At 45.7% G+C, this 26,610-nt stretch overlaps 4 protein-coding genes across 6 annotated transcripts in view; 1 reads left to right on the forward strand and 3 right to left on the reverse strand.

Annotated features, from left to right (window-relative positions):
* The window catches only part of jak3 (Janus kinase 3 (a protein tyrosine kinase, leukocyte)), a 37,718-nt gene extending 29,156 nt beyond the window's left edge, over positions 1-8,562 (forward strand). Inside the window, exons 20-24 of the mRNA XM_079740200.1 lie at positions 734-855; positions 2,573-2,745; positions 3,179-3,299; positions 4,815-4,928; positions 7,044-8,562. Of these exons, the coding sequence (XP_079596326.1) occupies positions 734-855; positions 2,573-2,745; positions 3,179-3,299; positions 4,815-4,928; positions 7,044-7,154 (641 nt within the window). The 3' untranslated portion in view covers positions 7,155-8,562. The remainder of the gene's footprint in view (positions 1-733; positions 856-2,572; positions 2,746-3,178; positions 3,300-4,814; positions 4,929-7,043) is intronic.
* A 144-nt stretch (positions 8,563-8,706) lies between these two features.
* On the reverse strand, positions 8,707-15,678 carry LOC307078413 (N-acetyllactosaminide beta-1,3-N-acetylglucosaminyltransferase 3-like). Its single transcript, XM_079740201.1, has 2 exons — positions 15,469-15,678; positions 8,707-12,318 (listed from the first exon to the last, which is right to left on the reverse strand). The coding sequence occupies exon 2, from the start codon at positions 12,305-12,307 to the stop codon at positions 11,168-11,170; it is 1,140 nt and encodes a 379-aa protein (XP_079596327.1). The 5' UTR covers positions 12,308-12,318; positions 15,469-15,678; the 3' UTR covers positions 8,707-11,167.
* A 980-nt stretch (positions 15,679-16,658) lies between these two features.
* LOC307077953 (potassium voltage-gated channel subfamily V member 2-like) lies at positions 16,659-18,753 on the reverse strand (the record flags this gene model as incomplete). The annotated part of the gene is made up of 2 exons (XM_079739474.1): positions 16,659-16,937; positions 17,485-18,753. The coding sequence occupies 2 exons, from the start codon at positions 18,751-18,753 to the stop codon at positions 16,659-16,661; spliced, it is 1,548 nt and encodes a 515-aa protein (XP_079595600.1).
* Positions 18,754-19,706: 953 nt separating this feature from the next.
* The window catches only part of LOC307078261 (low-density lipoprotein receptor-like), a 36,141-nt gene continuing 29,237 nt past the window's right edge, over positions 19,707-26,610 (reverse strand). For 2 of the 3 annotated variants that reach the window (XM_079739995.1, XM_079739993.1), the window contains exons 10-14: positions 23,825-23,964; positions 23,360-23,501; positions 22,565-22,642; positions 22,192-22,346; positions 19,707-21,137 (exon numbers count right to left, since the gene is read on the reverse strand). In XM_079739995.1, coding sequence (XP_079596121.1) covers positions 21,102-21,137; positions 22,192-22,346; positions 22,565-22,642; positions 23,360-23,501; positions 23,825-23,964 — 551 coding nt within the window. In that variant the 3' untranslated portion in view covers positions 19,707-21,101. Of the gene's footprint in view, positions 21,203-22,191; positions 22,347-22,564; positions 22,643-23,359; positions 23,502-23,824; positions 23,965-26,610 lie in introns of all 3 variants that reach the window. The other variant, XM_079739994.1, reaches the window with a different exon arrangement.

Below are 26,610 nucleotides of genomic sequence, written 5' to 3' on the forward strand. Positions count from 1 at the left end.
TCAACAGAGTGGCGATTTTTTGCCAGATAGCCTCCCTGTATTTATTGATGGTTACGGTGGTCCCTTTTTGAGTTATTATATGCTTGTACTCCTCATAGACCTCCACAAGCAGCTTCTGTTCGCCGCTGGAAAAGATCCCGCTCGAGTCCTTTTCGGACATTTGATCCATAATTCGACATTCACGGTTGTGGGCTGGTTACATATCTCGTGAGCGCGCTTAATCCACGATAACGTAAGCCTGGCTTGAACTAACCTGAGCAAGGCGCGGCTGAACTGCGTTGATGGAACGGCTTTAGCCTCAAGTGGAAGTTGGCGTTCTAACCGGGCTTAATCAACTAAGCGCTGCTTTCGTTAGCGACGTTGAAGGAATCCCCCTCAGGTGCGCCAAAACAAGTAAACGTTGTTTACTCAATTCACCTACCAAGCCCCTTGAAAGGCGTCTGCACGGAATGTGACGCACGCAGTGCGCACACAGACACAGACACACACACACACTTTTCTTTTCTAAACAACTTCTCTGTTTGAACAACATTAATAACAAGGCATAGGTCATGGTAGTGGCCTATGTTCCTAGTGCAACTCGCATGCTACAGAGATGGAATCTGGGGAGCATAGTCCAATAGCATGCAAACTGTTAACTTAATGTCCCCAAATCCCACTTAGTTTTCGACTTCTATTAAATATATATTTTAAATTAGGCCTACATAATTCAGTGAGAAATAACCTCCATCAGGTCGTCTCAGCATGAGCCTGGTGATGGAGTACATGCCCCATGGCAGTCTGATCGGCTACCTGGAGAAGAACGCCTCCATCGGCCTCAGACGCATGCTGCTCTTCGCCTCGCAGATCTGCAAGGTACCAACAATACTTTACTCTGTTTTACGCGTTTGCTACCATTATGTGCATCATATATTAAGGAGGGATCCCCCTTTCTCTGTTCCTTCTCAAGGTTTCCTCTTCTTTAATTAAGGGAGGTTAGGGTCGGGGGGGGGGGGGGGGGGTCATATAACCTGTATAACATAGCAATTATAAATGCTTAGCACCTGTTTCTATGAATATCTTTACTGTACCGACAGCCAGGGACGTCACTAGGATTTAGAGGCTGGGGGGGCTTAGCCCCTAGAAGTTTCCGAAATGCATGCCGAAAAATGTTCAGCACATCTTTAAAGTGGTTCTTTAATTCATCATTTATTACAGTAGGGAGTATAGCAGAGCATCTATCAGGGCCTGTTTTCTGGCTCACTCTCTTTTCTTTACTTGCCTTAAGACCTCCTGCTTCCCTCTCCTGAGTCTTAAGGGTGTCCTCCTTTTTAAAAATATAAATAAGCTAAACTAATGTAAGAGTTGGTATGATTTAAGTCTACATATTGGGGTCGAGTTCAAGGAAAATAGGTTAGAAAATGTATCCATCAATGCAAATGAAAAAATATATAGGCAAGTTTCATAAACTCACTCTTTCCAAATAAAGCTGCTCGACCTGTATGCCTAGTAGATCTTGACTGACTTTGCATGCTCCGTCAGCATCAGCTCCTCTGCAACTCACCGTGCTCTGCTTCTTCTCCCTCAAGTACCTTCGTATATCCATCTGGTCAATGAGTTGAATGATATACCATTAGGGACACCAGGCCAATCGTTGTAACTTGTCACTCTAACAAAATTGCTGATTATAACAGCAATCTGCAGGGACCGATAGCTGTCATAGGCTAGCAGCTACGTTGTTGAACAGTCTAGGGCGGCTACTCTAAAATTACAGTAGATATAGCCTTTTCTTTCCCTTAAAGGGGACATCTCATACCACCAGGTGTGAGTGTGATTAGCCATTACAAGCAGGTTTGAAAATGTGCAGCATCGTGACATCACAGGTTGGCGTGTCCATCTATCGGTCATACATCTAGATGGACACGCCCACCTGTGATGTCCCAATGCAGCACATTTTGAAAACGGCTTGTAATGGCTAATCACACTCACACCTGGTGGTATGATATGTCCCCTTTAAGCAGTCCTCACAATTTCACTCTTTGATCGGCAAATCCTCTTTTGTCTCCTCTTATTTCTTAACTCAGCCCGCCGAGTGCCATGTTGCCAGCCCGACCCGTCAGAAAATGTAACGTTAAATGACCCCTCACCCCTAGCCCCTCCCGCCAGCGCTCTCGGAAACAATTTTATCCAAATTAAATAAAACTTCTAATTGTAGTAGTATTTATTTCAACTCATAGTCTGGCTTATTACGTTAAGTGCAGGCATGTTACGATGTCCTTGACAAAGAAAACAAGAAACGTATATTTTTGTAGGGGGGGCTTTTGAACATCTTGGGGGGGCTAAGCCCCCCCAAAATAGGCCTAAAGACGTCCCTGCCGACAGCGATATATTATGTCTCTTCTGACAAACGTAATTATTGTAAGTTGCTTTGTATAAAAGCATCCGCTAAAGTCCCTCAATGTAAATGTGAAATGTAAATATAATGGGGTGTGTGAAGCCCTTTGAGAATGCAAATGTGATCAAGGGCTTTAGAAATCAAATGACCCGACCTCAGCACTTCTCCTGGTGAACGCCACCCTGTTCTTCTCCCCAGGGTATGGAGTACCTTCAGAGCATGCGCTACGTGCACCGCGACCTGGCCGCCAGGAACATCCTGGTGGCCAGTGATTCCTTGGTCAAAATCGCAGACTTTGGCCTGACCAAAATCATCCCGTATGACAAGGAGTACTACTGCGTCACACAACCGGGAGAAAGCCCCATCTTCTGGTTTGGCATATTTTTATTCTCAAAGCAATCCATCATTTGTGTTTATGGAAATGCACCAAAAGTCCTAACCCTATCACTTCACTGTTATTACCAAGTTGATGAATGCTGCTTAAGTAACATAACACAGATGCACTGAAAAGTAAAGAAAGCATTTTATATGCCTGAACCCAAATGCAGTCATATTCATGTTCAGAATCCGAGTTTATTTCATGACATCTTATCGTACAAGTACACGAGTCAAATTCTTATTAATAATATAACAAAAATATATATTTTATTATTAATTAATGAATTATTGACTTTGATAACCTTGATAAATAACATAATCAGTAACATCTAACCAGCCACAGCCTATTCTGTCTCACTGCAACACATCCCCAACAACGGGAGCTGTGACCCTATCCACCCTTTAACACTTGCCTTTCCGTTCCAGGCATGCGCCAGAGTCCATCACAGAGTCCTCCAAGTTCTCCCACAAGTCGGACGTGTGGAGCTTGGGTGTTCTGCTTCACGAGCTCTTCTCCGACTGCAACCGCCACCAGAACCCCAAACGGGTAAGGGGGTCCAATGCCACGCACTCCAACTCGGAGGTCTGAAACCCTGACGCAACTTTGTCAGTAGCTAAAAATGTGAACTAAAAGTGAACTGATATACACCAAATATGTATCATGAATAGTCATCAACGACTTCCTCTTTGAAGTGTAGAACTTGATAACGTTTCCTGCACATGACCGATAAATGACACACCCAAACGACAGGGCGCACCGACTAGGAAATCCCACGTCGACTAAAGGTTCGGTTATGGTTCTGCGTCGACGCAACGTAATGACCACACAGACGCTTCGACGCAGTCGTGAACCTGTTTTGGTTCTGCGTCAGGTTTTAGTGAGCGGACCAATCACAGCCCTTAGTTGTGTGTTAGCTGTGTCTTAGATAGTGCTGCATCACCTCGATGCAAGGTTACAATATTTGGGAGGCGCACATCAGGCCCTTGCGGTGGACAAGAGGAGGGTCCGCAAGGACGTAATGGGTCTGTAAACCCCCTTGCAACGTGGAACATGGAACCAAAATTGAGCCTTGAGCCTTCAGAATCGACGCGCGATTCCTATTCCTACGTTGCAACGTGGAACCAAAACTGAGCCTTGAGCCTTCAGAATCGACGCGCGATTCCTATTCGCACCTTCCTTGTCGCCAATCTGGTATGATTTCTCAACCCCCGGTTCTAACCTCGATGTCATGTGATGTCAGTCGTGTCGCTTCAGCGTTAGGGCTGGGTAAAAAAGTCAATTTAATCGATTTTGGATCGATTTCATTTACATTTTGCAATATCAATTCATAGGGCATGAGATCGATCGTTTTGTTACCATTATTATTTTTTTTGCACTTTAATAAACAATGTCTTAATGCAATTTGCAGTGATGGAATGTTGTAGTTCAAGTACACTTTCACTTGCAATTCCTTTCTAATTTCAAAATTGCACTCTTGAGACTTGAGACAGTTTAAACTGTCCAATTTACAAGTTTGCACTTAAAACCTGTTGTATAAGATGAAGAGAAAAAATAAAGTACATTTGTATTTTGTAACAGTTGAGACATTTTCATTATTTAAGAGCAGATTGAATTGAATTGAATTAATTGATTCAGAACCTTATGAATCAAAATCAAATCGATTTAGGAAATTGGCCACGATACCCATCACTATTCAGCGTGATACATATCTGCCATGTGCCTGGAACGTGATCAAGATCTACGCTCCAAGGAGGAAGTTTTTCACTTTATTATAAATGATTAACCAACCAACCCTAACCCAAACTGGAAAAAACAGTTCTTACCAACATAATCACTATCTTTGTCTTCACTGTACCAATATATCAGAAGAAATCTATTGTTTGCGTAAACTTACCTAAAGAGTTCCTGATTCTGAATCAGAATTATCTAATCACAACCTAATTAAAAACACACATTGGGTGCAACAGAGGCTTTTCCCTGAGGCAAAGCCTCACGAGGCTACCTCAGTGAAAAGGGTTGATGAGGGCACGTGGATCTTACCCGTTCCACTGTGGTTTACAGCTGTACATGCAGAGGATCAGCAGCAACACACAGGGCGCGGCCATCCCCATGCAACTGCTGTCTGTACTGAAGGACAACTGGAGGCTCCCGGCTCCCGCCCACTGCCCCGCCAGGGTGAGTCCACCGCCAATCTATGGAAAGCCAAGAAGGCCATAATACGGCCCTAGACTGGCGCGGTAAAAGGGCTAAACCGGCCGGACGCCGGCCGGAATCCGTAGGGAAACCGGCCGGTTTAAACGCTCTAAGCCACGGCTTAGACGCATTTAGCTGCGGACGATTAGCCGCTTTTGCATACCTAATAGCCGCGGCTATTAGGTATGCAAAACGAGCCCCTCCCTCTTTTTTACTTGACCACTAAGTTTGAAAGCTTTCTAACCAATCAGTGAAGAGAAATGCCAGACTAAAGAAATGCATTGTCGAGAGCTGCAGTGCCTGCCATGTTACACCGTAACATAAAGCTTTGTTGACTTTACTAGTTTCTCTACAGTATAATACACTACAATGTATTGACCATGTTACGTATTTTAAGCACATGAGCTACCATACATAGCCACTAGGAAGTAGGATCGAACACATAAGCTGTAATTACCATACATAGCCACTAGGAAGTAGGATCGAACACATAAGCTGTAATTACCATACATAGTCACTAGGAAGTAGGATCGAACACATAAGCTGTAATTACCGTACATAGCCACTAGGAAGTAGGATCAAACACATAAGCTGTAATTACTATACATAGCCACAAGGGGGGAAGGACATATAAGCTGCAATAACTACTCCAGCCACAGATAGCAGCACCTTTAGACAGGTGAGGAGGGCGGAGCCAATACGACACATAGGCCACGCCTACTCGGTATTAAAGCAGGGCCTGGAGCCAACGAAATCAGAAACATCCGGCAGTCCATACTAGGGAGTTAGATACAGAAGCCTGCTGTTTGTTGCTCACACGTGTGTCCATACAATTCCCCTCCTTTTGCTTCATAGTTACCATACCGAAATACTTTAACAAATAAAGTGAGTTAAAAGCGATCCGGATTAGACTACTTTCTTCAAGAACGCAACAGCCACCACTAGCTAGTGGAAAATACATTTTTGTCTAGTACAGTGTTATATTTTTATATGTTAGGCTATATATTGAGATGGCAGTGTGCGAAATACCCGTCAATATTTGGGATGTCCTCATCCCCAAATTGTTGCGCAACACCGATCAGGAATCGATCAATGTTCTCAACATGCAGTAGCCTAGGCCATAACATTACAATATTTCATGGATGCAAGCCAGCATGATAGCCTACATGACAACACACACACGCGCACGCACGTTCGCACACACTTAAAACACTCGTAAAGCAACACGGACATAGGAGCCTGCATTGGCTAAAGTTGTTGAAATGCACGTTATTTTATAACAGGGAGAGGCAAAGTTGTGCATTTCAATGCAAACACGACAATAATTGGCACCATTCTTGCGCACTCAGAAGAAAAATGAACTGAATAAATGCCAGGTATATAGCATATCGGAGACGGGCACACAATCAGTGCACTTGCAAATGAGAGCCTGCATCTTGTGATCCGATCTTGTGACATTATTTAACCATCCATCTACAGCTAATATGATCAGACAGATACATCATTGAACACATACACAAAGCCCACAACAAGCCAAACATCACCACGGCAGGTGCGCTCTCTCTCGCACAATCACACAATCACTCCAACTACTCCAACTCCAAGGCTAGGCTGTTTCACTAAGACCACAACCAACAACTAACCCGGCAGTAGGCCTACCTATGCACAATAATCAGTTCTATACAATTGCGTCTTTCTTTTGTTTGGCGCACATGGCTAATTTGCACACTCGCACAGGACTGGCTGGCTCCGCTTGCCAAGAAAATAGAACATAGCCTATTTGTGAATAAATGTTTTGAATTCTGAATACTGGACATGGTGAGCTTAAATAGTAAAACGTATCGAAAATAGATTTTTTTGTCATTTGCAAATCTATTTATTTAGATTCACAAATAGGCTATGTTCTATTTTTTTGGCAGAATTCCCTTAATTCCCGTAGCCTCCGTTTCTTATACTTTCTCGGAACACTGCCGCTCTCGTGTTCCCTCCTCAAGTCTCAACTCCTCAAGAGGGGCCTCCAGTGTCCTGTTATCCACCCGTATCCATGGCGATACGACGTACCTGCTGTAATTGGCCGATATGTCCCCTTACCTGCAGGTGTTCGCGTTGATCAGGCAGTGCTGGGCCTACAGTCCAGAGGACAGGCCCTGCTTCTCCTCACTGAGCGACCAGATCCACAGCATCGCCCAGGAAGAAACGCTCAGCTGAAGGGCCTGTGAGAGCCATCATATATATGGTTATAGATACTCGTGGTACCTATAACCAGAACGGTCGGCCGGTATCTATAACCCCCCCCCACACACACGCCCCGGTTTATTGAAGAGTGTGTGTACAATGATACACACAGATAGTGCTCCGTGCTGCCATGCAGGATATCCCTTCCTGAGTGTGTGCGGTGATGGCTGGTTTATCCTGGGCACACTGATCACTCAACAGGCAACAGCTGTGCAGCCTCACCCAGGCTCGGAGTACAATCAGTTTGACCAAGGGCCAGGTGAGGCGGCTTAGACCAGCAGTAACCACACACAGAATGGCAGTGTAGTCATTTCAAAGCGGTTTTAATGTTCATTTTATCCATAGTTAACAATTTTTACAAGAGACACGGATATGTAAAAAAATACATTTTAACTGTATCGGAATTTGATACTTTCAAAACATTTTTTTTTTTTGCAGTTTTCAGTGTTTTGCCCTTCGAGAAGGCACATTGCCAATTCCTGTAGCTAGATAGCAGCCTCCAAAGGGTTCATTAGAGAGCAGGTGTAGACAGAGGTTCATTATTCAGCGCTGCAACCTGCCATTATGCAGAGAAGAAAGGCAGCGGAATAATTATATGAACGGGGTATTTTCCATGGACCACCAAATCATACATAAATGAACCCAAGTAAAAGCAGGATGCGAGCTTCGCTATGAACTCACTATTCTCTTTTTTAGCATATAATATTCTTAAGGTTATGTGATAGATACAGCAGATATAGAGGTGCTGATTGTCAGGAGAGGATTAAGAGGAAGAGAGAGAGTGGAGGGTGTTGCTCTTCTGGTAAGAGGATGCGGTTTGTGGTATGTGGCACAAAATAAAATCTGGAAATGTCGTTGCCTGAACTGCCTGCAGATCATATGGAATCCCGGTATGAAACTCAGATATATATATATATATATATATGCATTGTTAATGAATGATTTATTTTGGTGGCAAGACATTCCTTAATAACGGAAAGAGCAGCTGGTCTTACTGTCTCCCTTCCTCTCCTCTCCAAACCATCTGGGCCAGTGCAAGCTCCTCAGTCACCAAAACACAACGACAATCAGCGATCACACAATACGAAACCCTTATGTCTTATCCTACATCTACCACGTTACCTAAAGAAGATTATGTGGGAAAAATATAAATAGATGAAAGGGTTCCATTATTTATTTTTTTAAAGCGGGGCTACCCCAAAATAATTTAAGAGGATGCATGCCACAATTCAGGGTCGCTAAGCAATCTTAGTGTGTGTGTGTGTGTGTGTGTGTGTGTGTGTGTGTGTGTGTGTGTGTGTGTGTGTGTGTGTGTGTGTGTGTGTTTTGAGTGTAAAAAAAGAATATATATATGGATTGAACACACATACACACACAGACAGGAATTTCCTTAAAAGTGATTGAGGTCAATTTAAAGGAAGATGGGTTGTGTAGTATGTAGTAGTATGTTGTGGGAAAACTATACAAGGTTTCTGGTGTTTTGCTTCTTCGATGCTCCTCATAAAAGGGGAGGACCCGTCAGCCATTCTAAAAATAATGTCATTTCCTGAAATGTTTTCAATCAGTGTTTAATGGAGTAAATGCTACTGTATTTCATAGTTTCATTGAAGCTCTCACAGCATTGTGCAATATGAGTGTTGCATATACAAGGTTCAAAGAAAATGACAACATTTATGAATCATTTATTTCGTATAGAGATCTTTTTTTTTTATCCTTCAATAATAGCTGAGATTTTGGTGGGCATTTGGCCAATGACACGTGATGTATCAAGCTGTTATATACATTTTTGAGTATAGACTTCATGGTAACCACCCTTTACAAATAAACTAAAGGGAGGGTAAGGGAGGCTTGGAGCATTTATTATCAAATGTTATTTGCTGAAGTGATTTGTAGTACACCAATAATTATCAATCAGGGATTAAGAGACTTGGATTCAGGGCCAATTTTTATTATTGTATTTCTATGCAGCCTCAATTATTTAAGAGGTTTATCGTAGTTGAAATAGTACTGTAATAGTACATTGTGTAGCGTCTGATCAAAGCAATAAAAGTTATATAATGGGAATGGGTGTACCTATTTTTGTTCTTCCATTTTTGTTTCTTTCTTCTGACAGATGTACTTATTGTAAGTCGCTTTTGATAAAAGCGTCTGCTAAATGCCCTTAATGTAAATGCAATTTTGAGCAACAGTGTATTTCCTGTTGAGTTTGAATGTTTTTGCAGCCCCTTAAATGTGTACAACAAAATCCCCCTTAGGGCAAACAAAGTTATATTCTATTCCATTCACTTATTTTGTTTTCCTTATTCATTCATTTATTCAATGTTGACTAAGAATGGTGTGCGCCTGTCTGAGGAAAGAAATGACTCGCGTAATGAGTGTGTTGCTATGGTGACATGGCGAGGAGATAATTAATTTCCTCCCTGGTGACAATTTCCTCCCTGTTGTTCCAGCAATGGAACAACAACTGAACAAACAGTCTGGACCACGACTCTAGAGGGAAGCGTAAATCTGATTCCTTTCCCCCTTATTATCCCACAGAATCACTAAGGGTGGAATATTCCCTGAACCTACCCTCTACGGACGTGAAAACATGGGACACCGTTTTCGTTCGATCCTTCATGTAGGTCATCTCGATGAGCATTCCTTCTGACCTCACCCCTTGGTATCAGAATCCATTTTGAAACCCACACTCTCAATACCAATAGCAAATGCGTGGCCCATTGTTAACCAGCATATAGATAGCTGTACAAACAGACATACATACACATATACTGCCCTTTTATGATGATGCGGTTATTAATACCTTTCCCATCATGCCACTGGGTACCTCCAAGTAACAGCACCTAAATATACCTTCATAAATGAAAGTGCTCTTCTGCTTTAACACATCTGTTGTATCGAGTTCAGTGGCCTGTATCTCCTCATACATTTTGAAAGTGAGTTTCAGATGGAATTGAATGATTGAGGGTTGACTGCCACATGCTATTATTTGGGGATGAGGTGTGATATAAATGTGTGATATAAAGGGGGGCGGGGGGTTGGGTTAGGTTTGTATTTAGGGTTGGGGTAGGCCTGTGTTTAAAGTAGGTTCTGGGGTTAGGGATCACTTTGGCAGAGCTTTATTTCCGGTGTTTGGTAGTGCAGTGGTAGGGCTGATTTAAAGGTTGGTTTACGTTGAGGTCTAGGGTAAGATAAGGATTCATTTAAAGGTTGGATTACGGTTAGATCTAGGGTAGGACTGGGGTATGTTTAAAGTTTGGGTTCTAAAATTGCAGTATGTAGGATTAAGTAGCATGTAGCGGTGAGGTTGCATTGCAATCACCTGAACACCCCCCTAACCTCTCCCTTACACACAACCAGGGAGAAGCTTTGGTTGCCTGTACGGGGCTTTTAGGCCACAGTTGGCACTTTCAAAACGATGTCATCATATGTGATGAGGTGATGAGTGATGCGGTTTCTTGTTGTATTTATACATTTTATTTAGTTATTTAGTCTGTAAAGCTAATGATCTTAGTTTACACAGAAGAAAAGGATTATGATTCAAAAAAATATATTTCAATATATATAGTGAAAATTATTTCAGTTTTTGTGAACCCATATTGTAGTAAAAAGACAACAGTCAGCCACGGCCTCCACTAGAGATCCATAACTCGCTTCTTTAGGCACCTTGGTAGATATATATATGTTACAACATTCCCTTTGTGTTTAGGTGATAAAATGATCCCATCCTATTATACATTTACCAGCATGATTTCCTTCTGAAATCGATTATATTTGAAACATTGTTACTTGTCATGAAAGTGTGCGGTTATTATTATTATTATTATTATCATCCCTGTTATATCATCAACCCGGCACCTATACGGAAGACATGCATTCCAACAGGCACCCAAGCACCAAGACCCCTCTCTCCGGTCCTACCACTGTCCTTATTGAGTAACAACGAGCAGCAACTTTAAGGCGCGGCGGGAAGACTTCAGTTCAGTTCACTTCTGCCAACAGATAAGAGCCGGGTCCCGCACCTGGTTCCACATGATGTAAATCTGATGCGGCAGAAACCTGTGCACCAGCAGAACGTCCTGGTAATAACAGGGGTCCCGGGAGTCCATCTTCTGTGAGGGGACGTGGAGCCCCGCAGTCCTTATGCCCATGTGGCTGACGGGTTTGAGCCCCACCCTGGCTAGGCACATCCCCATGTACACGTCATCGATGGGATGCAACCCGATGGCCTTGGACGCATTGTATATGACCATGGCGGTGTGGCCGGACAGGAGGTAGCCCCCTCCGCCGCAGTAGGCCGGGTAGGACTCCGACGTCTGCACCTGAACGGGCACATAGTACTTGCTGTTGGGCTGTCGGATGGGGCCGACGTTCTGGATGATGGTGCCCACAAACAGGTGCCGCCCGCCGTCGTGCTCGCGGAGGAACTCCACCATGTTGTCCGTGTGGGCGAAGATGTCGTCGTCGCCGTTGAGCAGGAAGTGCGCCCGGGGACAGCGCTCCTCCATCCAGCCCAGGAAGAGGATCTGCTTCAGGGTCAGGTTGTAGAAGGAGTCTTTAAAGTCCCACTGGAGGATGTCGCCGTGCTTCCTGTGCTCCAGCTGCAGCAGCTTGTTCAGCCGACGCTTCTCGAAGCCGGTGCCGGTCGTCCCCGAGATGAAGAGCCGGCGGATCCAGAGGCCCACGTGAGGCCGCTCCTCGGCCCAGGTCTCCCGGAGCACCTGCCTGCGTTCGTAGTTCATGGGGGACGACTTGATGACCAGGAGCAGGAAGACGTCGGAGGAGCCGTCCGGCCCGCCGCATTTGTCGGGCAGGTCTAGCAGCAGGGGGAAGGACTTACAGTGCTGGTAGTACAGGAAGTCTTTGAGGTGGCCCGGTAAGGTGGAGAAGCCACTGACGTTGGAAACAGTCAGGTTCTGGTGACAGACGTCCCAGACGCGGCGAGCCGGCGGCCTCATGTGTTCCGTGGTGGCTTTTGGGAGGAGCTCATCGTGATCGGCTGATCTTCTTGGAGCCGTGGTGTCTGGATTGGGTTGAGTGGGTTGTTTATTCCAGACCAGAAACACGATGCACAAGACCCCCATCAGAACGAAGGCCTCGATTGTCAAGCCTTTTCTCCCCTTCATCTTTGATAACTCTGCAATAGCACAGACAAAACCAGTTAACAACAATGGAACCATTTCATATGAATAAATATTTCACTTTGAAAGATATGGATATAATAATAATCATAAATTATATTAATTATAATTGTGTATATCCAACTGTATAATGATGAATGAATGAAATGATTCATCATTGATGATGATAATTGATGATAATTGCTGAACCAGGGGGGCAATACAGTGAGTGGAACCCTGGATGGTCAATCTTCAAAGCCCTGCATGTCAATATAATGTAAAATGTAAAAAATGTTAAAGACTCATTAGCCCTTAAAGGTACACTGTGTAATAATTAGAGATAGCATTTCATGAGGGACATCTTTGGTAACAAAACAGTCTGCCCGAGCTCCTGCACTAAATACACAAACAATACCTACAACAACACAAACTAACTACACATTAATACAGACTTGCTAGCTAAGCTAGCTTTACTTCACTTTTTTACACACTTGTGCACTCGCGCAGCATATTTAAATCCCACTTCCTGACTTATTCCGGGCAAAACTGTGCCGTTCCAAATATAATTGAGTCAAAATAGAGTCAGCTGCTTTTTAAAACAGCCTGTCATCTGTTTTACCCGAAGTAGAGTCGTGGACGGTCACATCTATAAAGTTGAATGACAAGCTATTGACATTTTGGCAATTTAAGCATGTAAAATCGGACGTGTAGTCCCTTTGAGGTGTACAGGAAAAAGAAGCTGTGGTCATCGAGGCACCAGGAGGCGTCTCCCATCGATCTACAGGGAATACAGAGGGCCTTGTCCAGCAGCTGTTTGAGTCATGCTCTTTCACGCCAAGCCAAACCGCACCACACGTTGCAGGACTGGGCCCAGCTGCTTGTCAGGGAGCGAGAGTGCAAGAGGAGCGGACCGGGAGCCAACAGAACTGGGGCCACTACTCGTCAGGGAGGGAGAGTGCAAGAGGAGCGGACTGGGAGCCAACAGAACAGGGCTCGGTGCCGCTGACCACGTCACGCTGTTGCGTGGGTCTGGTGTTGCATGGGTCTGGTGTAATGGAAAATGAAGGGTGGCGAGCCATGCTGTGTTGTCATGTTTGTCGAGGCCTGGGCGGAATGGGTTGGGCTTTTCAGAAGCAGAGACAGAACGAGAGAAAGAGGAACGTAGAGGGAGAGAGAAGGAGTGAGAGAAAGCGATGCAGAGAGATGTACGTTGAGAGAGAGAGAGAGAGAGAGAGAGAGAGAGAAAGCGAGAAAGCGAGAGAAAGAGAAAAACAGGAAGCAGACCTTTTTCCTACAGCTGCGTCTGCCAAAGTTTGTCACGTCACAGACTCACTGACAAACACTTCATTTAGGCTTTATTTCTATAGCACTGTGCATTAATAAATAGTAAACGAATGACTGACCAAACTTAAACAAAAGTAGAACCAAAAGAAAGGACATGGATGGAAATCTCTAGAAATGCTTGTCTATAAAGATGGGTTTTTAGAAGTCACTAAAAACTGGTAGATATGGGTAAGATCGCCCCAGAAGACGAGTCACACAGCGGCTTCTGTTTGGTAAAGACGTTAGGTTGGGGAGTGTAAGGGGTTAGGTGTGCAAGGAAATGACGACGACGATGTCATCTTGGCTGACATTACCTGCAGTTCACTTTGTATCTACTGCCTCCTACACGGTTGAGTTTGATGACTTTCCATCCATCACTTTTTCTGTGTTGACCCACACATACATACACACTGAGTTTGTCAGTGACAAAACCCCCATAAAGATTGCTTACCTTTGCATATTACATGTTCTGCAGTCAGCAGGACTTTCAGGAGCCCATACACAAATGTGAGTTGGTGTATGGTGATTTGACTATTACTATATTATATTATTATTATTATTATTATCATCATTAATATTATTATTATATTATTATTTGTTAAACATGCAAATACAATATAATATACACACACACACACACACACACACACACACACACACACACACACACACACACTGTGTGTGTGTGTGTGTGTGTCTGAACAACAGGACATTTGTCTATGACTCATGGACAGTTGTAACAAAGCTGATTCATCATTTATTTGGAAAGCCAAAGCTTAGGCAGGTTAATCTGAACAGTGTTTCCCATCAACAGCTTGCCCGTTTACATGTCGGTACCAGGGCTCAGACACTCCCGGGTAGCCTGGATCAAAGAACAAGAGCCCAGACACTCTTGAGACTTTGCCATGAAGGGCTTCCGCATAAACAAGATAATGAGATAGGCTTTGGGGTTTCTAGGTTTCATTAACATGAATCTGACTGGGGATAGGATAGTTTAATTCTCTTGAGGTTAAACTGTTTATTCTCTTGCCAGAAGGACTATCTAGAACAGGGGTCGGAAACCCTAGGCACGCGTGCCACCACTGGCACGGTGCAGCATAATCATTGGCACACTTAAAAAAAAAAAGAAGTTATTTTTAATTTTTCTTTTATTATTATTATTAAGAAAATTACAGCACAATGCGGCAGCATAATCATTACTACCGATTATTTTTGCACTTTATTCTGTTTTGGGCATTTCCTCCCAGTGCAAATATGTTTAAATTAAATTAAACCCAGAACCCAAACGCACCGGACCCGCGGCGCGGACACAGCCCCGTAACGCGCGGGGCTGTCAGCGGTGAGCCCCGTTGTTTCAGGCCAATGTGGAAACTGAGTTTTTTTGGAGAGAATAAAATAGAGCTAAACTTGTCAAACGTTGTCGTATGAACGTTGTTTCATTTATCGTTAGGACAAATGAAACAACATGCATTACCCCGTACGTTATTTATTTTTCCTGAGAACAGTTATATAAATTGTACAGACGAATTGTTGTATGCTAATTTATCTTAATAGTCCGGTAGACAATATGCCTATTTATTTTATATTTATATGTATCGTGAAGGACATTGCAGGTCTCTAATGATATGGGGAACAAATGAACATTCATTTGTCCGTTGTTTTCTTTTTCCTGAGAAATTACAAAAAAAAATAAGACTAATTTAGTTTGTGCTAATTTCTCTTAATAGTCCAATGCGAGAACATAATGGTATTAAGCAGATAACCATGTAGCGCATCCATGTGCTCAATGTAATGTGTTCAAACCTTGTAACACAACCACACGACATCAATAAGTGCACTCTTACCTTATTTCGGTTTATAAAGGCGTCCACTAGCCGCGTGAAGCCTACTCTGTATATAACTTTGAAAGTCGCACTTCTAGCGGTTCTCGCAACGACGCCCGCACATGATATCCTACACCGGGCTGCCTCTTGCATGAGTGTTGCTTGCCTTGGCACGTGAAGTGTTAGGTTTCTGCATACTATCTACGTCACGAGTCCCAATCACTTAAGTTAAAGCGCAACGACTGCAAGGTTCCCACGACGACCGTCTTAGATTCTGCCAGGTCACCAGACACTCCTGCAGCCTAATTGAAGCCTTTATTTCTTTATTTTTATTCCGGGCAGCCCTTTTAGTCAAGTTACATCAAGTCAGATACTATTGCGTGCATTGGCTGTAAAACAATGTAACTAACACACACACACACACACACACACACACACACACACACACACACACACACACACACACACACACACACACACACACACACACACACACACACACACCTTAAGTAAGTCAAGAATTGGACAAGTGGCAGTGTCAATAACTCATCTCCATGAATGGAGTTTGTAATTTTTCTAATTAAATATCTGCTAGTAACAAAGCTGTTCCATCGCTTATTTGCTAAATCAAGGCCTGGTCATGTTCATCTGAACAGCATCAGGCAACCAACCTGCCCGTTACATGTCCATAACATGGCACATAAGACATTCTGAGGTAGCCTGATTCATTCAAGATCCTTTTTTTCAAATATTCTTTGGAAAAGTTATATCAGAAAAGCTGCTAGGCCTCTTCAAAGTATGCTTTGAGCAAACTTTGTCTGCTGATTGAGCACATGCCTTTCGACACAGCTCTGTATTCATGTTTTACGATCGTCTTCATATGTTTATGAGATGAACATTTGAACGATGATCACCTGTTTATATTTTCATTCAGCAGCTCTAGCAAAGATTAACTAATGGAGTGGCCTCTACACATATCAGTCTACTAGTCTCTGTACTAATACACCACCTTTGAAAGGTTCTGTGGAGACATAATAATATCCTTTCTTGTTATGTTCGATCACAGACAGCGGTCCGCATGCTCAAACCCCAAGGCCTATGCAAAGACGACAGGGGCTAGCATGATTTGACTATGGTCTCTTCTTTCAAGTTGAACGTCTCTAGTTGAGCTTAAACAGGAGGGATCTCGCCAGGTCCATGTTGGGAAAACCTCAGTTCGGGCAATCGTACCCACTGTCGTCTACCACCGCCGCCTGGAAGCACGCCGCCACTTTGTGTCCTAGTCGCTCCTTCAGGCGAAAGCGCCGCCTGATGAAGGTGCGGTCCTCCTGGGCCTTCAGGATGGCGTAGTAGTCGGAGAACTTGTTGAAGAGGAAGGAGATGGGCATCCCGTTGAGGATGATGCCAAAGGAGATGCAGGCGAAGGCCACGAAACGTCCTGGGATGGACACTGGAACCACGTCACCGTAGCCCACTGTGGAGATGCTCACCTGAGGAGGACAAAGCCAGCATGGTAGACAGAGCCTGTCAAAATAAAAGGTGCATGTCCCTTTAAGAGGCACCTGGAACCTAGCCTCAGGCAACTCTGTAATTTACACAGACCACTTACACTTGACATTTCCAAAACAAAGCTTGCATTTTTATTTCCTGCAACTTATGGAAACCATTAGTCAAATCAGACTGGATTTGACTACATTATCTGGAATAGACGAAAATATTGGACTTACATTAACTGCTGTGCTATTCTGTTGAACTCTTGTTACTTTGTGTGTGTGTGTGTGTGTGTGTGTGTGTGTGTGTGTGTGTGTGTGTGTGTGTGTGTAAAGCTATATACGACTTAACTTCTTAACAAACATCTTTCAAACGCTTATTAACCTAATTAGAATAATCCACATGGAAGTTAGCCGAATCGGGTAAGTCTGATCAGTGTGAACCACATGAATGTGATCCTTCGACACTTCATCGGTGTTCCAAGTCATGTGTTGCCATCTGAACTTAATTTGAGCTTCTAAAGGCTTCAGCTCCAGAAGTACTCACTGCGGCCCACCACCACGCATCAGGGATGCTGCTGAACGGCGAGTTGGGCGTGTCTCGCTCCACCGAGTGCAGCAGAGCGGAGAAGGTGAAGATGCCCATGGCGATGAAGAGGAGAAGGCAGCAGACCTGCTGGTAGCATTGGCGCAGGGTGAAGCCAAACGCCCGCATCCCGGTGGAGTGGCGAGCCAGCTTTAGGATGCGAAAGACGCGCATTAGCTTCACCACATTGAGGACCTGGTCGAGCCCGGAGACATTGGCAACGGCCCTGAAGTCTTCTTCGTCGGCCTCTTCCTCCGCGTCGCTGTAAGCCTCAAACACGATGAGCGCAAAGTAAGGCATGCCTGCCACAAAGTCCAGAAAGTTGAGGGTGCTCCCCAAAAACTGTCCACGTTGACAGGTTGAGGCGAAGCGGAGGACGTACTCCACGGTGAAGAACACGATGGAGACAGTCTCTACCCACTCCATGTACGTTTTGCCGTAGATGGAGAAGCTCTTCATGTCCTCCACAGTGTTGAGGGTCAACGCCCCGACGGATAGGAGCACAAACAGGTTGGAGATCACAGCGAAGACTTTGGCCTTTGGCGAAGAGAAGGGGTTTTCCAGAAAGATCCAGAGTGCCTTGCGAGTGACCCCGAAGACCATGTCCTCGTAGCCATCCAGGTCATCACTCACCTCGATCTCCGCCATCAACTCTCTCTCCACCTTCATGTTGTCTCTCATCTCATCCACCTTCTCCTCAAACATTATACGGCAGCAGCGCTGGGTGTCTCGCAAGCTCACGCCCCAGTAATCCAGCTCTTCCTCAAAGTTGACGGGACAGATCTCCCTCATCACCCAAAGAACCCCGCTGGTGTAGAAATGACAAATGTAGTGGAAGAAGGCCGGATCGCGGTCAAAGAAGAACTCATTGCTCACCACAGAAAAGTCATCACACAAACTGAGTTGCTTTGAGCGGTCCGTGCAGATGGCCAAAGACCCGATCCGTGTTTGGGGATATTTCATGGCCAGCTCCCTGGGGATGTTAAACACTTTACCGCCAACATTGATATTTACTGTCTGCTGCAGTCTATCTCCTGGTTTGGATCGCTTTCCTCTGGTGCAGGGGCTGTCCAGATATTCCATGGAGTGCCATGCCTTGACGCTTGTTTGCTGGGAAAAAGGAAATGTTTTGTCATCTGTCGCATCTGCCAAAATACCAAAGGCCAGAACGTTAATGGTAGACCGGCGTTCATGCATTTGTCTCCACAGCTGGACCCCCTTATCATCCATGTGGACAACGTTTTTAAAAAGACAGGAAGTCACTGGCACAACACAATGCAAGTCCAGGACAGGAAGGAAGACCCCAGGAAAACAGACTCTTGCAACCTGATGATTCTGGCCGGCTGTGACACATTGATTAACCCGTCGTCCCCCTGTATATCAAGGTACATGGTCACCACTATGTCAGTCCAGTCGGTCCTTGACGAAAACAAGAATATCTTGCGTTTCCTATCCTCAGGTAAGCAAATGAGGGCAGGGAGCTATTTCATGGGTCAGGTACTTGAGCCAGCCTCCTTAATCTCCCTGGTGTCCTGCCAATTGTCCTTAAGGACGTCATTTAGCGCAGACCTTGGATTAGGACACAATGCAGAGTGTATTGTGGGGGAGGAATGAAGTCATGCAAGGAAATGCAAGACCCATTTCCCCTTCTTTGCTTTTAACTCAGCATTTGGTGCCGACTATGCACGTGACAAGCAGCAACAGGAGAAAAAAAGATATATACCTGAATATAAATAATACAAACCAAAATGTTATTTTAAGCCACTCATTGGCGTTAAGAAGCAATTTATCTCTCAATCCAATCACTGCCTAATTTATCACACACACACACACACACACACACACACACACACACACACACACACACACACGAAGTAGGCAAAGCATGTTTCTTTTACAGCTGTAACAAATAGTTGAAATATGATGCCTGGTGATTTCTATAAAATATTAATTTTATAGAAATAACTGACTCAACCATAATCAAATTTTAATCAGGACCCGTTCCGACCATTTGAGTAACGTCTTCATAAAAATGTAAATACTTAAAAAAAAAGCCTAATTGTATTGTGCTGTATTCAACAGTTAATAGTATGTTACCTGCAGGATGTATCTGATGGGCAAATCAAACAAAACAAACAAATAAATCCAAATCAAACCACTTTATTTCACCATGTAGTCTAAACCCTAGCTCTGGTCAGCACTGCAAAGTCATAGGAGAGCCAATGCCACCCAAAATAAATAAACCAACCCAACAAATAAATAGCTAACTTAACAATCAGCTCTCTAGCCCGCAGCTACTACGACCCTCAGCGGTAGTCAAAGTACAAAAGCACAGGCTGCAATCCCAGAAAATACAAGACATTGGCTTATCTTTTCAAAAAGGGGACATTCCTTAAAATAAAAAAACGCATTCTGCCTAAACCAAGTGATCCCCTTTCATTTTAATACATACATAACATTAAACTCTTAAAGGGTCTTGAACACCATCATCTTGCGATGGACTAAAAAACATAAATAAAGATCTTTCTCTCGTAATATATACACTACGTTACGCCTCATCCCATAAGACTCCATGACACACATCAGACACATCAGATAAATGGAAGATTTGCATCAATACTGTGCTTTTCAGGCTGAGGTTTAGAATGGAGAGTATATAGTTATACAAGGCCATAAGCCACTCTACCAGTTAACCAGCCTGTTATACCTCGCTGTTTAACCTTGGGGTGGGAGTGGAAGGCATCGAGGCGTGTACCGTTTCAAGTGTATACAAATGCATAGATTATTGCTGCAGGCAGGTCGTGGAAGGCCAGTGCTTGGTTGGAAAGCCTTACAACGACTCAGACTGTAGCTAGGACCTTGACTGTCAGATAATCAATTGGACCGAAATAAAAAGTAAAAAGTAATCTATTAGGCCACAAAGGTGAACCAATACTCCACTAAAGGCTGTTTAAGTGCAAAAATAAATAGAAATTAGAACTTTTCTCGATATAGATTAGTTTATACCCCATGTCCGGGCATTTGACCTAAATCCCCAACCATGGGAGGTAGCCACCAGGATTTGGCGCGCAGCAGGCTAGACAGGGCTATAAGTGCAGCACAATGTACCGCACATAGGAAGGGAATTATCCCAGCGGGAGTGCCAGCCACTACAGATCACAACACTGACCTTGGTGCTTCAGCGCCAGCAGAGGTGGCAACAGGGCGACCGTTCATGGGAGGTTGGGGGGGGGGGGGGGAAGGAAGCAGAGGAAATGGGGTATGTTTCTGAGCGACTCTCCCCCTCTCCCCCACGATAGTCAGTGACCCCTGGCCTGCATTGTCTCTTCCTCCACACCAGGGCCTCGGTTAATACAGTGACGAAATAACACACAGACAACACCCCGCCCTACGCCCTGCCTGGCAGAGGAGATCTCTCCGGGGTGAGCTCTTGAGCTGAGCTGAAGGTTCTCTGGGGGGCGGCTGCTTGTGGGCGACGTGGGTCCCGCCCACCCACCGAAAAAGGAGGAGGGAGCATGGGGGAGGAGATCCGTCTGAGTGGCCGGATGGGCTTCACCCGACCCCGCAGTCGGGCGAGGTCAGTCCGTGTCCTGGTCCACCTGGAACAGTGTCTCCTAGAGCGAGGAGGAGGGAGACAACTCGGTGATGTCGTGGGCAACGCGTAGACTTAACAGGTGATCTGCCGGGACCAATAGGAGGCAATGGAATGTCACAGTTCACTCACACACAAAGTCCCACAGTCATTAAAGGGTAATTCCGGTGTAAAATGGATTTTGGATATGTTTTGTATGATAATGAGTTGAAACGCTAGTTTTGGAGCACAAAAACTGTATATAGACGCTTTCTTCAGTTGGCTGTTTTTAGCCGATTCTATCAAAACGCTATAAACTTGGAACGATGGGGGCATTTGTTATGGTAAAAACTTAATCGCTATTTTAAACCACTTAAAAGGCTAAAAGTAGCCCGACACTTCTTTGGTAGTATAATAAGGGTCTTAACATATAAAACGAGGCATTGAGAACTTTGTAAGTGTACAGATTGTTTATTAAAAATGACATTTTATACACACAATGCCGTCAGTAGATCACCCGTCTACGCCATTTTGTTTTTAAGACTCGATAGGTAGATTGACGAACACAGAGATTGTGACATCCGTCAGCAACACGCAAGCTCTGTGTTCGCCAATCTACTTATCGAGTCTTAAAAACAAAATGGCGTCGACGGGTGATCTACTGATGGTATTGTGTGTATAAAATGTATTTTTTAATAAACAATCTGTACACTTACAAAGTTCTCAATGTCTCGTTTTATATGTTAAGACCCTTATTATACTACCAAAGACGTGTCGGGCTACTTTTAGCCTTTTAAGTGGTTTAAAATAGCGATTTAGTTTTTACCTTAACCAGTGCCCCCATCGTTCTAAGTTTATAGTGTTTTGATAGAATCGGCTATAAACAGCCAACTGAAGAAAGCGTCTATATGCGGTTTTTGTGCTCCAAAACGAACGTTTCAACTCGTTATCATACAAAACATATCCCAAATCCATTTTACACCGGAATTACCCTTTAAGTCACTCATTGCCGCTGAGACGCAAGTTATCTCTCAATCCAATCACCGCCTAATGTAACACGCACACACACACACACACACAGTTTGTGCGGGCCTTACCTTGACAGTGCCTGTGTGTGGCGCCAGGGGGGCTCCGTGTATGAGGGGGTCCTGGGACTCCTTAAGGAGGATGGTCTGCAGCTGGAGGGTCCTTTGGGGCCTCAACCCCACCCTCCACCACGCCACCAGGGCCAGCAGCAGCGCGCCCAGGAACACTGTGGGGAGGCCGCAGCGCACTTTGTCACCACCATGGGAATGGGGAGCAATCATTCCGTTTTCCCTTTTTTCCCTTGCGAGTTTCAGTTTCAACGCGCTCGCGCACACACACGAAATCAACTCGAAACACCTGTCGAGGTGAAACGTATTAAATGCGAATCGAAAACCCGAGTCTAACAACCTTCGACTCGGGAGAGAAGAGAGGGGCGATAGTTACCGATGAGCGAAAGGATCCAGGCGAAGGTCGCGTCAGGCAACACCTCCACCGCTGGGCTTTGAGTGACCCCCGGCACGCCTGGGTGAACAGTGCACAACCCGAGTATGAACAACCTTTTTGTCATGGGGTAGTTTTGCCTTGACGAAGGACCACGGCTCTTCGCATGGGCCTTCGCCACCTTATTCACCTTATTCGTTGTATTCCGGGGATCAGGGAGATTCATTTGAATTAACCGCAGCCAACGTGAATGTCCAATTGCTTTGAAGACGTGTGTGTGTGTGTGTGTGTGTGTGTGTGTGTGTGTGTGTGTGTGTGTGTGTGTGTGCGCGCGCGCGTGCGTGCACACACACACACACACACACACACACACACCTCTGGTGTTGAGGTGGAATCAACACGCTATATATCTTCTCCATTTACGGAATTGCTTCATGCGAGAAGAAATCAAGCGTATATTTTTTGGGGAAGTGAGCATGACAGTTCCCCTTTGAGCTTATTGTTTAGTTAGATAGTAAATACATTTCTGAATACAGCCAGCATCCTAGTTGTAGGACTGTGTGGATTTTAATTTCATTAGATTATTTGCCTGTAGTTGTAATTCCGCTGTCTCTTCATTTTGGTTATTAACGTTCATCTGGTGAAACAAATAAATGAATAGGGTGTTCATTTGCAACCTGATCTTCTGATATGGTTTATCCTTGGGATCAGGGAAATGAGGGGCATTCCATGTATGGCTTCCCCATTGTGTGTGTGTGCGTGAAGGTGAGCGTGAGAGTGTGTGTGTGCGTGTTCTACCGGTTGGTTGTAGGAGGGGGTGGGTGACTACCAGCGCCCCCGGTGGAGTGGGGGTCTGCAGCAGCACTCTGAAGGAGCTGCCGTTGTGTTTGTCCCTGCTGCAGACAGAGCGGCTCCCTCTGTCCGACCAGTACACCTGCCCCTGTGTGTGGGGGGGGGGGGGGGGGGGGGGGGGGGGGACAGACGGAAGAATGTGAAATAGAGACAGAAAGACAGCCAGACAGAGGCAGCCAGTTAAAGAGAGAGAGAGAGAGAGAGAGAGAGAGAGAGAGAGAGAGAGAGAGAGAGAGAGAGAGAGAGAGAGAGAGAGAGAGAGAGAGAACGAGAGGGAGAAACTGAGCTGGACTTTTACTTTTATGGCAAACACTGAACCGTCTTTGGGGAGGTTGAAGTGCGCGTGTGTGTGCGTGCGCGACGGTTGCGTGCGTGCGTGTGTACGACCGCGTGTTAAAATGAAGGCTGTACCTCGAACACAGCCAGGCCAGAGAGCTGGTCCATGTAGCCGTTGGACTTCAGCACTGTCTTGCGGTGTCGGCCCGCCAGGTCGACGCGGGAGACGCTCCGGGCGCCCCGGTCCGCCCAGTACAGCAGCCGGCGGGGCGCATCTAGGGCGGAGCGTCGGGAACACACACACACACACACACACACACACACCGGGAGATGGATCAGATGGCCCTCCCTTCCATCAAACACCACCCTCGGCGAAACACGACCCCCATCGTCGTCCACTCCACGAGGCGGAACTCAAATATTTACACGTATGCAAAAAAAAAAAGAAAAGAGGATGGATTCAAATTTCTTATACAAATATGAAACTTTCACATGGTTCAAAAAACCCATTACGGATTGGACTCCAAACACTCTAGAAGAAGTTAAATGGTTTCGGGCCTAAACCACCCAGCCATGCAACAATATATTCCCTTACCACCGTCTATATTTAACTGACCTTGTTCATAGTATATCCCTGTATTGAGATCATACCTCAATATATTACACTATGCATGTGTACATACTTTTTTGCACTTCTCGTTAGATGCTAAACTGCATCCTGCAACCTACCCCCCCTCTGGTAGTGGGTAGGTTCCCCAGCCCGGGGACCCCCCCTCTGGGTAGGTTCCCCAGCCCGGGGACCCCCCCTCTGGTAGTGGGTAGGTTCCCCAGCCCGGGGACCCCCCCTCTGGTAGTGGGTAGGTTCCCCAGCCCGGGGACCCCCCCTCTGGGTAGGTTCCCCAGCCCGGGGACCCCCCCTCTGGTAGTGGGTAGGTTCCCCAGCCCGGGGACCCCCCCTCTGGGTAGGTTCCCCAGCCCGGGGACCCCCCTCTGGGTAGTTTCCCCAGCCCGGCGACCCCCCCTCTGGGTAGGTTCTCCAGCCCGGGGACCCCCCCTCTGGTAGTGGGTAGGTTCCCCAGCCCGGGGACCCCCCCTCTGGTAGTGGGTAGTTTCCCCAGCCCGGGGACCCCCCCTCTGGGTAGGTTCCCCAGCCCGGGGACCCCCCCTCTGGTAGTGGGTAGGTTCCCCAGCCCGGGGACCCCCCCTCTGGGTAGGTCCCCCAGCCCGGGGACCCCCCCTCTGGTAGTGGGTAGGTCCCCCAGCCCGGGGACCCCCCCTCTGGTAGTGGGTAGGTCCCCCAGCCCGGGGACCATTGACAGGGACAAACAGGAGGCGGCCATCCGGGCGGGGGGGGTCTCCCTGGCGACCTAAAGCGCGCCACAGTTCCCCACCACCCACCCCATGCGCTGCGCTGGGCAGGATCACCGGGCGTAAGGTGGCTGGCACCTGGTGGCATCCCCTGCCGCATGCTGAAGGGCTGATGACGGTCCAACGTTCACACGGAGCGAGGGGGTCACGGACCCCTTACGTCCTCGCGGACCCTCGTTGCATCCGCCGCGAGGGCCTGACTCGCGCGCCTCCCAAAAAAAGGTCACCTTCTGTCGAGAAGACGTAGCGGCAAGGGCACGCGATTGGCCCGCTCGCTAAAACCCGAGGCCGAACCATAAAGGCTCACGACTCTGCCAAAGCGCCTGCGTGGTCATGGCGCTGCGTGGAACGTGGAACCATAATCGGCACTTTAGGGCTTGGGCTGGGAAGCCTACTGAGGTCTGGACCGACATCCTCAGCCACTCAGCTGGCCCAAGCGGCCAGCTGGCCCAACTCCCCGCATGCTTTAAATACACCTCTAGCGGCTGGTCCCAAAACACTGCACCTGCGTGGGAATGTGGTTCAACGACATCCTTCCCGAACCGATACGGAAACTCGGTACTGTGGGGGCCAACCCTGCCCTCTGAAACTGCACACTTTTTGTACTTAAACCGGTCCCCAGTGTGTCGTGTTTCACGGCTCCTCAGCCCTCGTCCTGTAAATTTATTTCACACTGTGTGTGTTCTACCCCCTCACCCGTGGTGGAACACCGGCACACAGCTCTCATACCGTTATCAGGCTTGCAGACCGCTCCAAAGAGCCTGGCATCACCAGCCCCCTGCCGCTTGCAACCACTGCTAAACTGTTCTGAGAAGAATGCTCTTGAACCAGATTCACCGGTGTGGTAGCATGTTATTACCACTGTCTGTACTGTTCATATCTGGTCCGTAGTGTATTCACGTATGTATATGATATTACCAATGTCTATTGGCCCGCGTCCTCACTCAGTGTGGCCGAAAGATCATTTTGAAATGTATAATTTTTTTTGGTTTGTTTTTTTACATAAAACTCGATCAAGAATACCATCAAGATGGGAAGCAGAGCATCTGTTCATAGAATTCTAAAGCAAACCCGTGTGTCTAGTTTGCTTAGAAATATCAGTTATGAAATATTTCAACTCAAGCCGCCACTACATCTACTACAACTGCACTGACTATGATGCTAGTTGTTGCACTTAATGTTGGACCACTGTTTTTCAGTTTTGTGGCATCATTGAAGGATGATGGATGTGAGCCCTTTGCCCTGAAAAAAATACTAATCACTGATGTGGCTGTTGTTTCTTTTAAAACAAACTTGTTTTATTTATCGTTTATCGTATCGAGTATAGACATGTTAAAAATGCATTTGAGCATTGAAAATATGAAATGAATGCATGTTGGTTAAATTAACATACAGACATATATATACTAATATTTTGTTATTCTTAAGAATTATTTTGTAGCTTCTCTGATATCCGATTATTATTATTATATAATAATTATAATTATTAAGTGAGCGTGATGATGAAAAAATTGTGGCCTTCCATATCATGAAAGTTGCCCATCCCTGGTCTA

The sequence above is a fragment of the Pollachius pollachius genome (assembly GCF_949987615.1).
Source record: "Pollachius pollachius genome assembly, chromosome: 7".
NCBI classification, from domain to species: domain Eukaryota; kingdom Metazoa; phylum Chordata; class Actinopteri; order Gadiformes; family Gadidae; genus Pollachius; species Pollachius pollachius.

Bases quoted from the DNA above. Each gene is read 5' to 3' on its own strand.
- LOC307078413 (XM_079740201.1), bottom strand. From the start codon at position 12,307: ATGAAGGGGAGAAAAGGCTTGACAATCGAGGCCTTCGTTCTGATGGGG.